The following is a 13,410-nucleotide window of genomic DNA, read 5'->3' as shown; positions in this document are numbered from 1 at the left end:
TATCGGCTCCATTTTCCACAAACCTACTTTGGAAGTCAATTCTTATCCTATGAATTAATCCAACAAATCTTTGCTGCATCAGTTCAAAATATGTGCTTTTTCCAAAGGACATTGCTCCCACTGCCACCTCCCCAACACTTTGTGCTCTCGTGGCAAGGCTTTCCTGCTTTTGTCTTCCATCATCCTTCCCATAAAGGCCAATGCTCCATTCACAAATTATTTCATTTGCTTTTACTCCCTAACGGCATTTTGTAGTCCAATCTCAACATAAATGGCCTGTAGTGGACATTGTGCACCTCTAATAAATGTTTGTGAGAATTTCCAATGCCATTAAAATCTCTTTCCAGATTTTGCATCAACCTATGGGAGATCAGATGAAGGAAGTAAACTCTATATTCTGATCATGTGGAGATTCAAATAGTTTGCAACTAATCCTGTCAACCATTCCCAGTCACTACATATTCAAATAAAGGAAGACTCCTCTCCCATTGTACTATTTCCTTAACAACTCGGGCATGGCAATCTAAGAGAAAGATATTTGTAGAAACATCTGCAGGAAGCAAAGAGTTGTAATAAGTGAGGTTTTAAAAGCAGTAAAGCATGAGATTGCTAGAAATGTTACTAAACAATGATCAACTATGCTCTTAGGCTTATCGTGAACATGAAAAACCAACCAGACTCAAGACTGTGATTGATGTTACTGTCTGACCTTCAGTCCGAAGATCATTTGAACGGTAATGTTGAACACACACTACACAGATTGATTAAACTGTGCTGTGGTGGTTATGAAATAGTTGTAGATGAAACGGAGCTGTTTGAGGTGGAAAAGACCAGGCTCTCTCCTACTGATTGGTGGCCAGGCCCAGGGCTATATTGCAGACTGTTCCTGGCAGTAGTTGTCACAACCCAGGAGGTTTCTGTCGGGCTCACTTGCCAGAGCAGCCTCCCTCAGCACCGACATGTGCTCCTCGGCTGAGGAGATGGACTGGTCAATCCAGTCAAGGCTTCCAGTCATGTGACAGGCATTCCTGGTGACCAACACAAGATGGCTGACAGAGAGCAGGAGGGCAGTGGTTCTGCAAGAGAAAGTAGAGCAGTAATGTCACACCGTGATGTATGAGTGAAAAGGAAGAACACAATCATGTTACACTCGGCGTTTGAGCTTCTGCTCAAATATTCAATTCAAATCAGATGACTGGGTTAGCCAAGTGCAAGTCAGCTTCCGTGGACTTTCAAATGTGGACCTTCGAAGCGTAGTTGACCATCTAAGGTGGACCTTGAAGGAGAATGAATGTGTGGATTAATGTGATTCCTACATTTTAATGGCTGTTGATTTTAGATCAGGGATAAATACAGAAATATTCCCATTGAGTAAGATGGATAGTCCATGAGAAAGTGTTTTTAAATTATCCTAAGATTTGTTTTTCACTCCCCCTCTCTGGACAAGTCATTTTCATGCCTTTCTTCATCCCCACAAGCATCTTGCCTGTTAACCACTTCTCAGGCATATTGGTGACATGTTATGGTGGGGGGAGGGGGGGGAGGGGCATAATTCCGTTTTTAGTTTAGTTTAGAGATACAACGCGGAAACAGGACCTTAGCCCCACCGAGTCCATGCTGACCAACGATCCCTGCACATTAACACTATCCTACACACACCAGCAACAATTTACAATTGAGCCAAGCCAATTAACCAACAAACTTGGACGTCTTTCGAGTGTGGGAGGAAACTGGAGCACCCGGAGAAAACCCACGCAGGTCAAGGGGAGGACATGCAAACACATAGTCAGGATCGAACCTGGGTCTCTGGCGCTATGAGGCAGCAACACTTCTGCTGTGCCACCATTTCTGGGCATTGATGCCCATAACTACTGGGCCTCTTTTCATATCTCCCCATAGAGTCCCTGAAGACTTCTCCCATTCTCTCTCCCTCTACCCAGGCCATCAAGCACGGCAGCAAAGCCGGGATCAAAACTGAGATCTCCTGGTCTGCTTAACCGCACTGCTCATCATTCTAATCTATCAACATCAATGTCACCATCTCAACTATTCCCAATGATTCTAATTCCGAAGAGCGTCTTGATCTAAAAACAGGATAATTTTGAGGAGGAATTTCTTCAGTCAGAGGGTGGTGAATCCGTGGAATTCATTGCCACAGACAGCTCTGAAGGCCAAATCGAGGGAGAATTTTAAATTGGACATTGACATGCTTGTGATTAGCAAGTGTCAGAGGCTATGGGGAGAAGGCAGGAGAATGGGATTGAGAGGGAGAGATAGATCAGCCGTAATTGATTGACTTAGTAGACTTAATAGGCCGAATGATAGAGATTAAAACACCACAAGACAGCTTGTCCTTACAGAAGGATCTGGATGCTCTCTGTGAGTGGCAGATGTCATTCATTACAACCAAATGTCATACCATGCATGTCTCACACAAGATTAAACCACTATTATCGGAATACAATATGGGTGGCCATACATAGCTTGCTGTCGACCATCACCCATATCTAAGAGTCGAATTAAGCAAAGATTTAAGTTGGGCGACGCATATTAGTCAAGTGTCTAACAAAGCAAATAGAAGTCTCGGCCTACTCAAAAGAAATGTTCACGCATGTAGTACATCCGTCAAAGAGAATGCCTACATGTCCTTGGTCTGGCCCAAATTGGAGTATTGTGGAGCCGTATGGGATCCTTTCAATAACAACAACAAGATCACCCTGGAGAAAGTACAACGCCGTGCAGCCCGCTTTGTATGTAATGACTCCAAGCGCAAATCAAGCGTGAATAATATGCTGACTTCTCTCGGATGGGATACCCTTGCGCTCCGCAGAATCAGGCTAAGACCGTTCTTGTCTGTAATTGTTTATTACTATGCAGATATGTCCCGGATATATTCCTTGTGATGGTATATAATGTTCCTTTGGGCCACTGCAAGTTCTGCCTCTTTGGCTAGCCTCTCCACCTGTGTTCTCTTGTCCCTCCTGGTGTTCTTTCGCACTTCTTTGTGGCATCTGTTGTACTCCTTTTGGCCTAAAGCCTTTTCAGCCTGGTTTATTTCTCACAGGTTATTTCCTGAGTTTTGCACTAAAGCAGCTTTTGAATATATATCACAGTCTTTGAGCAAAACAACTATTGTCAATCCACACTGATCTGTGCCACGCTCTCCCAGCCTCTACAGGCACCAAACATGGCAACTCTCTGTATATTGGTCCTTAGCCACCTTAGCCACCCAGCCTTAACTCCTTGTCACGACTCTCATTGAAACTCCCGCTCCTCTGATCACTTTTGCATCGCCAAATGTAACCACGCAAGGAATGGAAGCTCGGAATTTCAACAGCCTTGAAACCAGGAATTCCCAGGTTAAAGCCTTTCTCTCTATGCAATCCCTTTGATTACATTTTTGTCACAGCCCGCTATCTCCATCGTTAATTTATTGCCAAACTAAATTTGACAACACCCTATGAAGTGTCTTAGGATGTTTCACTGAGCAAAAAGAATGATAAAAGCACAAGCCATTGCCACCACATGGATTAAGTTGCTCCCAGTGTGTGTGCCATGTCTACCTCGACACCAGTAACATACAGCTCCCATTTTTAGGTTGTTCCATATCAGAAAATGGGTCCTAACTCAAAACGACACCCATCCATTTTCTCCAGAGATCCTGCCTGACCCGTTGAGATACTCCAGCATTTTGTGTCTATCCAAGGAGTTGATTGTTGACTCCAGGAAGGGAAAGCTGTGGGCCTGTGCACCTGTGTTCATTAGTCAACCTCTTCAAGTTCCTGGGCATGCACATCTCTGATGATCTGTCCTGTGCTCAGCACATTGATGCAATTACAAAAGAAGCACATCGATGCTCTACTTCCTCAGAAGTTTGAGGAAATTCGGCATGCCATCGAACTTCTACAGATAGATGGAGACTATGCTGACTGGTTGCATCATGGTTTGTTTTGGTCACTCCAATGCTCAAGAACAAAGGAAACTCCAGAAAGCAGAGGACATGCCTGTCCCATCAGGAGTACAGGCCTCCCCTTCATCAAAAGAATCTACAGAAAGCAATGAATATGATCAATGACCAACGGCACCATGGCCACACTCTAATTCCTTTGCTACAATCAGGAAGTTGTGGGTTATTTCTGCAAAATTGGAGTTTGGAAACTGCAAAAACCACTTGTTACATTCTTGTAGCAACTGTATTCATTGCATCCAACTACAGAAGCATGCACGGTGAGGTTGCATCATCTTAAAGGAATAGGTGACGTTTTGGGTCAGAACCCTCTTCAGATTGTTCTTTTTTCTGTCAACATCATTCTGTCTCTTTTGAGATTGTCTCTAATGCCTCAATCAACATAAGTAGTGTTAAATAGTCTCGATTCTTGCAGTTGGCTGTCACACACATTCACTGAAACTGTTCTAAGTGAGTTACCCCAGCAATAAAAAAAATGTGTGCAAGAAATGTGTGAATGGCAAGTGAATTTCTCCTGCCAGTTTTCTGCCCACATGCTTTCGTTTTGCAGATTGGGAGGCATTCACAGGCACTTGATTGTATAAAGCACTATGGGAACTACTCAATCATTTTAGGAATAGAAGTGCGACAGACCTGGCATCCAGGAGCTTGGGATCCAGCGGAGGATACATCGATCTCACGACATCATCCACCCTAAACGTGGACAGCAAAGGAAACAAATGAAGGTAGATAAATCTCCGGGTCTGATCAGATATATCCGAGGACACTGTGGGAGCTGGAGAAGAAATTGCAGGCACACTGGGTGAGATTTATGAATCATTATTAGGCATGGGTGAGGTGGTGGAAGTAAGAGCAATGTTGTGGCTCTATTTAATGAAGGGCTCCAAGGATAAGCCTGGCAAACTATGCCAAATAGGAGGAATTTTTACCATGCAGATAGCAGTGAGTATGTCTTTTTAGACATTTAACTTCAATGTTGGAATAGAAAAATCATTTACAGGTTTGTCCTCTAGTTAGCATGCCACCAAGCAGCTGAATCACTTAACTTCATAGTCTTGAATATATCTCTTAATCTTCACAGCCTTGTGGCACTTGTCAATGCTCTTCATCATTCTAACGACTCATCTTGGGCAGCTTTTAGGTATATTTATACAATGTCTTTTCAATCAATTTTATATTTTCCTATGATGGACATTACAGTTTTCTAAAAATCAACTTAGGTGTAAAATTAAAACATTATCTAAATCTGAAACAAATATGGCCAATACAAACCTAAGGATATCGAACTTAATCAAATTCCAAGAGGTGTAGCTGAGTCCTGCTGGCCTTGGGTTTGTAGCCAGACTCTACAACATTGTGCCTACCCTAGTGAGTTGGTCATGGCTGCAATTACCCTATAACTGGTCTCTGAACAAGACTATTGCGATTAGATCGCTTCCTCCTGTCATCCTCTGTTTAACTCGTGTCCAGCTCCATCTGCAGCCTGATTACATTTGGTAAGTTTCAAAATGATAATGGGAAACTAACAATAAACACTGGCCATTTCCTTTGCATGAAATTTCTTCCTTAAGTTAAAGTTTCAAAAACACTGTCAAGAATGTCCAAAAAATTAGAAGCCCTTCCCTTAATTTAGCTAGACCCTTTCAACATTTAATGGAGATATCTTAACGGTGGATATTAAGGGCAGATGTGTTGACCATCTTAAGGTTTATGAAGGTTGGTAAATCTCGCAGGCCTGACCTGATATACCTGAGGACACCACGGGAAGCTAGAGATGAAATTGCAGGCACTCAGGCTGAGATATAGTATTATCTTTAGATACGGGTGAGGTGCCAGAGGACTGGAGGGTGGCTAATGTTGTGCTGCTATTTAAGAAGGGCTACAGTGAAAAGCTTGAGAACTAGAGATCATGAGCTGAATATCAGTGGTAGTCAAGTTACTAGAGAGAATTTTAATATATGTGTTGGATAGACTGGGCTGATTAGGGATAGCATGGTTTTGTGCGTGGGACGTCATGTCTTACGAATATTGTTGAGTTTTTTGAAGTAACCAAAAATATTGATGCAGACAAAGCCATAGATATTGTTTATATAAACGATTCAGCAAGGATTTTAATGGTTCCACATGGTAGGTTGCTCTGGAAGGTGAAATGAATGGAGGGTGGAAGAAACAGGCCATCTCGGCCCTACAATTCCGTGCCGAACAATTATTTTCCCCTAGTCCCATCTACCTGCACTCAGACCATAACCTTCCATTCCTTTCCCATCCATATACCTATCCAATTTATTTTTAAATGATGAAATCGAACCTGCCTCTACCACTTCCACTGGAAGCTCATTCCACACAGCTACCACTCTCTGAGTAAAGAAGTTCCCCCTCATGTTACCCCTAAACTTCTGTCCCTTAATTCTGAAGTCATGTACTCTTGTTTGAATCTTCCCTACTCTCATTGGGAAAAGCTTGTCCACGTCAACTCTGTCTATCCCTCTCATCATTTTAAAGACCTCTATCAAGTCCCCCCTTAACCTTCTGCGCTCCAGAGAATAAAGACCTAACATTCAACCTTTCTCTGTAACGTAGTTGCTGAAACCCAGGCAACATTCTAGTAAATCTCCTCTGTACTCTCTCTATTTTGTTGACATCCTTCCTATAATTGGGCGACCAAAATTGTACACCATACTCCACAATTTGTCTCGCCAATGCCTTGTACAATTTTAACATTACATCCCAACTTCTATACTCAATGCTCTGATTTATAAAGGCTAGCATACCAAAAGCTTTCTTTACCACCCTATCTACATGAGATTCCACCTTCAGGGAACTATGCAGTTATTCCTAGATCCCTCTGTTCAACTGCATTCCTCAATTCGCTACCATTTACCATGTATGTCCTATTTTGATTTGTCCTGCCAAGATGTAGCACCTCACACTTATCAGCATTAAACTCCATCTGCCATCTTTCAGCCCATTCTTCCAAATGGCCTAAATCTAGACTTTGTAGACTTTGGAAATCTACTTCATTATCCACAACACCACCTATCTTAGTATCATCTGCATACTTACTAATCCAATTTACCACACCTTCATCCAGATCATTGATGTACATGACGAACAACAGTGGACCCAACACAGATCCCTGAGGCACACCACTAGTCACCTGCCTCCAACCTGACAAACAGCCATCCACCATTACTCTCTGGCGTCTCCCATTCAGCCACTGTTGAATCCATCTTGCTACTCCTGCATTTATACCCAACAGTTGAACCTTCTTAACCAACCTTCCATGAGGAACCTTGTCAAAGGCCTTACTAAAGTCCATATAGTAAACATCCACGGCTTTACCCACATCAATTTCCCTAGTAACCTCTTCAAAAAATTCAAGAAGATTTGACAAACATGACCTTCCAGGCACAAATCCATGTTGACTGTTCCTAATCAGACCCTGTTTATCCAGATGCTTATATATATTACCTCGAAGTATCTTTTCCATTAATTTGCCCACCACTGAAGTCAAACTAACAGGTCTATAATTGCTAGGTTTACTCTTAGAACCCTTTTTAAACAATGGAATAACATGCGCAGTACGCCAATCCTCCGGCACTATTCCCGTTTCTAATGACATTTGAAATATTTCTGTCATAGCCCCTGCTATTTCTACACTAACACTAGCAGGGTGCCTCGGGCATTGGTGCTGAGCCCATTACTGTTTGTGGTTTATATCATTGATTTGGTTTAGAATGTAGAAGGCATGTAAGTTTGCAGATGACACTAAAATGGGTGATTTTGTGGATAGCGAATATGGTTATCAAAAATTGTAGCAGGATCTTGATCAGTTGGGCAAGTGGGCTGAGGAATAGTAAATGGAGTTTAATGCAGATTAGTGTGAGGTGCTGCATTTTGTCAGGTTGGAAGAATGGCAGGGCTCAGCGGAGTGCAGGTACATAGTTCCTTGAAAGTGACGTCACATGTATATAGGATGGTGAAGTAGGATTTGGGTACATTGGCTTTCATCAGACAGCGTATTGAGTATAGAAGTCAGGATGTTATATTATAGTTTTACGAGGCATTGGTGAGCCACATTTGGAGAATTATGTTCAGTTTTAAGATGGATGTTGTTAAACTGCAGATGATTAATGAGGATGTTGCCAGGACCTGTGGGCACGAGCTACAGGGAGAGGTTGGGCAGGTTAGATTATTCCTAGGGGCACAGGGGAATAAGGGATGATCTTATAGAAGTGTATAAGATCATGAGGCCAATAGATGGGGTGAATACACACACTCTTTAACACTGTCAGTGAATCAAGAACCCGAGAACAAAGGGTTAAGGCGAGAGGGGTAAGAAGAGACACTTTTTCCACACAGAGGGTGGTGAGGGTATATGGAATGAGCTGCCAGAGGAGGTAGTTGAAGAAGTACTATAATGACATTTAAGAGACCGAAAATAGACACCAAACGCATCAGTAACTCAGCGAATCGGACAGCATCTCTGGAGAGAAGGAATAGGTGATGTTTTGGGTTGAGACTCTTCTTCAGACTGAGAGTCAGGGGAAAGGGAAACGAGTGATATAAATGGCGATATAGAGACATTTGGACAGGTACATTATTGGGAAAGGGCCAAATGGAGGTAGATGGGACTAGTGTAGATGGGACATGTTGGTCGGCGTGGGCAAGTTGGGCTGAGGGATCTGTTTTCCATGCTTTATGCTCTATTCCTATAACATCCAGGGTTTACAAGGCCATCACTGCTGGAATGTTTGCTCTGCAGATTACTCATTAATGTCTGCACATTCTGGTACAGTTGCAGGATGAAACTGTAGGCCTCTCTCACCTTGGGCTAATTCTCTTCGCTACCACGATAATATCACTCAGCCTGGCTGGAGATTTGATCTTCGCACCCGATCCCATCGTCATGGCAACGAGTTTCTCAGTTAGAGTATGACATATCTGTAAAATGAAATATAAGTCCATCAAGATCATCAGCGGGCTTTCTTGAACCACTACAATGATTAAAAAACAAAGTTAGCCTCAGCTGGGTCAGTGCATTTCAAACTAAGAAGGGTTTCGGCCCGAAACATTGCCTATTTCCTTCGCTCCATAGATGCTGCTGCACCCACTGAGTTTCTCCACCATTTTTGTGTACCTTCGATTTTCCAGCATCTGCAGTTCCTTCTTAAACACTCAAACTAAGTGCTGTTGGGTGTTCATTCCTCCAAGCCTTCTGCCTACTAACTGCACCGTGTTCCAGGACAGCTTTCCTCCTTGTCATTGGAGTCAGGGATCTTTAGCAACCTTCCAACCCCTATTCGCACTGCAAGCATGCCTTAGCTGCTTTATAGCCAGAGTCAACAGATCAATGAAGATGACATCTGTCCTGATGAAGATGATGCACCCTCACTGTGTAAGCTTCTGTGGTTGGATTCTCTTGGTCCTACAGTTGCTAGTACAATGGCACAGCAGTAGTGTTGCTGCCTTAGACCCAGGTTGCATCTCAACTACGGTGCTGTCTGTACGGAGTTTGCATATTCTCCCCGTGACCACATGGGTTTATCCGGGTGCTCAGGTTTCCTCCCACATTCCAAAGAATGTGTAGGTTTGTGGGCTAATTGGCTTCGGTAAAAATTGTAACGTCCCTGGTGTTCAGAATAGTGTTAGTGTAGGGGGATCGCTGGAGACCCTTCTTCCGATTAGTTAGGGGAAAGGAAAATGAGAGATATAGACAGTGATGTGTAAGAGAACAGGAGGAATCACAGAGGGGGAACAGCGAGAGAGGATGTTGCAGAACTCTCGTCTGTGAGACGAAGAGAACTTCTTCAAAGTAGACATACCTTGAAGAGATTTGGCAGTGAAGCAGAAGAAATGTGTAAGAAGGAACTGTAGATGCTATCTTCGGTTTAAACCAGCTTCTGCATTTCCTTCTTACAGAGTTGGAATAAACGGACACTTTACATTCTGGAAGGGATAATGAGTGGAGTACCGTGGGCATTAGTTCTAAACCAGCAATTGTTCATTATTTTCATTACGGACTTGGAGGGAGGTAAGAATTTAAAATTTGCTGATGATACAAAAATATGTGGTAGGACATGTGATTCTGCAGTGGGATAGACTGAGTGAGTGGACAAGTAATGTTTCATCTTGGAAAGTGTGAAGTCAGGAACATTGAGAAATCAAAAGACAGATTATTATTTGTGGAGAGTAAAGTGAGTGAAGTACAGAGGGGTCGAGACCCTACTTATAGAAACATATAAAATGATAAAAGGACTGGACAAGCTAGATGCAGGAAAAATGTTCCCAATGTTGGGCGAGTCCAGTACCAGGGGCCACAGTCTTAGAATAAAGGGGAGGTCATTTAAGACTGAGGTGAGAAAAAACTTTTTCACCCAGAGAGTTGTCAATTTATGGAATTCCCTGCCACAGAGGGCAGTGCAGCGCAGAGGGAGAACAAGGAGGGAAGAGACAGAGACTAAGACATTTGCCTCCATCACAGTGAGGAGGTGCTTGGTGAACTCACTGTGGTGGATGTTAATTTGTGTTTATTGTATGTTTTGTTATTTATTGTTACTGTGTATGACTGCAGGCAACGTAATTTCGTTCAGACCGAAAGGTCTGAATGACAATAAAGGAATCAAATTCAAATTCAAATTCAAAAATTCAAATTCAGTGGAGGCCAAATCACTGGATGGATTTAAGAGAGAGTTAGATAGAGCTCTAGGGGCTAGTGGAGTCAAGGGATATGGGGAGAAGGCAGGCGCGGGTTATTGTTAGGGGACGATCAGCCATGATCACAATGAATGGCGGTGCTGGCTCGAAGGGCCGAATGGCCTCCTCTTGAACCTATTTTCTATGTTTCTATGAGATGTTCTCATGCATGAATCAGGAAAGGCTAAGAGGCAGGTGCAACAAGTAGTTAAGAAGGTGTGACATTTTGATCTTCATTGTAATGGAACTAGAAAGTTTGGTTGGAGACGTACAGGGTTCATAAATTCATAAATGATAGATGCAGAATTAGGGCATTCTGCCCAGCAAGTCCACTCCACCATTCAATCATGGTTGATCTATCAACCCCATTCTCCTGCCTTCTCCCCGTAACCACTGACACCTGCACTAATCAAGAATCTATTAATCTCTGCCTGAAAAATATCCATTGATGGCCTCCACAACCATCTGTGGCAATGAATTGTTGGCGATGCCTCTCCTGGAATACTGCCTAGTTTTGGTTGCCCTATCTAAAATATAAAGATATCATAACTTTGTAGTCTCGACATAGGATATTCACCAGGCTAATTCATGGGAGGAGATGTCGGCCTCAAAGAGCAACTAAATAATTTAGGCCTGTATTTCTTGGAGATTAGAAGAATGTGGATGACCTTATTCCAACCATCCTAAGGTAGACAAAAATGCTGGAGAAACTCAGCGGGTGAGGCAGCATCTATGGAGCGAAGGAATAGGTGATGTTTCGGGTAATGGCTCTTCTTCAGACTGTTTTCAGACTTATTACTGTCAAGTCTTCTAATGTTTTTGCAGATTCCCCGCTTGAAAGGGATTTGATTTATCTACCCCGAAATGATGAACTGGATTCACTCAGACCAAACACTTCTTTTCCACCTTTTATTTTCTCCTTCTTTTATTTTGGCAGATTAGTCTTTAGCAGTTTTTTAGCAGTTTTAGTCTTTACCAGTTTTGGTCTTTATCAGCTGAAAAACCCTGTCATCTTGGTTAACAAACACCACCAATATCAACACGTTAGCCAGACAAGTTTCTCAACTTTTAAAGGGTTAAACAGAGTCTCTGGGGCTGCAGTCTTCGACTCAGTCCATTTAGAGTTCAGTCCTTACCGGCTGCCAATCGGGTCTGTAGAAAATCAGTCCTGCTTGCCTTTTCTGGCTCTCGCGGCAGTCTTTTCGGACAGTCCTTTTGATTTACTGTTCAAGTTCTCTGCTCGCAAGTCTCTTGTCTCTTCTTCACTGGCTTCTGGTGCTGTGTGCCCTTTTGACTCCCAGGCAGAACTCGGCAGGCTGGGGATCCGCCCACTTTAATCACTGTCTCGTGATTTCAATTTAGCATTTCTCTGCACCTGTTCTTTCATTTCAGTTTGACTTGACAATTACCAACCATCTTTATGCCCCTGTCCCATTTAGGAAACCTGAACGGAAACCTCTGGAGACTTTGCGCCCCATCCAAGGTTTCCGTGCGGTTCCCGGAGGTTGCAGGTGGTTGCCGGAGGTTGCAGGTAGTGGAAGCAGGTAGGGAGACTGACAAAAACTTCCGGGAACGGCACGGAAACCTTGGGTGGGGCGCGAAGTCTCCAGAGGTTTCTGTTCAGGTTTCCTAAGTGGGACAGGGGCATAAGGGGCTTTGACAGGGTAGATGTTGAGTTGTTTTCATGAATGGGACAATCTTGGACATTGAAATGTCTTTCTGCAGAGAGGAGTCTGTCTCTGGAATTCTCTGCCCTGGTCGGTTGTGGAAGCTCGATCAATGGAAATGTTCAAAGTGGAGGTGGGTGGTTATTTGATAGGTCACGGAAAAGATGGGCATGGGGAAATAGCACAGAAGCGGAGTTGAGTCAGAACAGAGTAACCAGGATCACGTTAAATGGCAGACAAGGCCTGAAAGACCAGAGGCTTATTCCTGTTGTCTTGTTCCTGTACTATTGTGCAGCACACTGATTCCCTGCTACACAGTTTCCTTTGAATACTGTACAGTGTGAGGCAGAAGATGCAGCATCAAAGACTAGCTGGAGCAGGGGAAGAGGGAGTGCACAGATAGATACCTCAATGGTTCTGATGGGGCATAACCCACGGTACCAGACCAAGGTTAGAAACATAAAAACATACCTTCGCCAAAAGGCAACGAGAACATAGGACCTAGATTTACTAAACTCTCAAGGCCAAACAAAAAGCTCAGTGCATCCACTTTATTTCCCCTGCTCTCCCTATGCCCATTAACCATCATTAACATTGCCAATGTGTCCATTCTTGTTAAGTATAGAAACTAGAGAATAGGTGCAGGAGTAGGCCATTTGGCCCTTCGAGCCAGCACCGCCATTCAATATGATCATCTAAAATCAGTACCTCGATCCTGCTTTTTCCCCATATCCCTTAATTCCTTTATCCCTAAGGGCTAAATCTAACTCTCTCTTAAAAACATACAATGAATTGGCCTCCACTGCCTTCTGCGGCAGAGAATTCCACAGATTCACAGACGTTTTTCCTCATCTCTGTCCTAAATGGCCTACCCTTATTCTTAAACTGTGACCCCTGGTTCTGGACTCCCCTAAGATTTATCCTGCATTTAGCCTGTCCAATCCGTTAAGAATTTTATATGTTTCTATAAGATCCCCTTACCGTGAAGATAGGTGAGAAGCAGCAGCCAGAAGCAGTGAGAGCTAGTATAGGCTGAAAGAAGGCGAGTCAGAGGGAAAGAAGATTTAAAAAGAGCGGCAA

At 43.2% G+C, this 13,410-nt stretch overlaps 1 protein-coding gene across 3 annotated transcripts in view; it reads right to left on the bottom strand.

Moving 5' to 3' along the window:
- Positions 1-551: 551 nt before the first annotated feature.
- tmem98 (transmembrane protein 98) overlaps positions 552-13,410 on the bottom strand; it is a 73,290-nt gene continuing 60,431 nt past the window's right edge. For all 3 annotated transcript variants that reach the window (XM_033035435.1, XM_033035434.1, XM_033035436.1), the window contains 3 exons: positions 8,796-8,911; positions 4,601-4,660; positions 552-1,076 (listed from right to left, as the gene is read on the bottom strand). In XM_033035435.1, coding sequence (XP_032891326.1) covers positions 869-1,076; positions 4,601-4,660; positions 8,796-8,911 — 384 coding nt within the window. In that variant the 3' untranslated portion in view covers positions 552-868. The remainder of the gene's footprint in view (positions 1,077-4,600; positions 4,661-8,795; positions 8,912-13,410) is intronic.

This window comes from Amblyraja radiata, chromosome 16 (assembly GCF_010909765.2).
Source record: "Amblyraja radiata isolate CabotCenter1 chromosome 16, sAmbRad1.1.pri, whole genome shotgun sequence".
Lineage (NCBI taxonomy): Eukaryota > Metazoa > Chordata > Chondrichthyes > Rajiformes > Rajidae > Amblyraja > Amblyraja radiata.
Note: the sequence above shows the minus strand (reverse complement) of the source record. Positions and strands in the feature narration are given on the sequence as shown.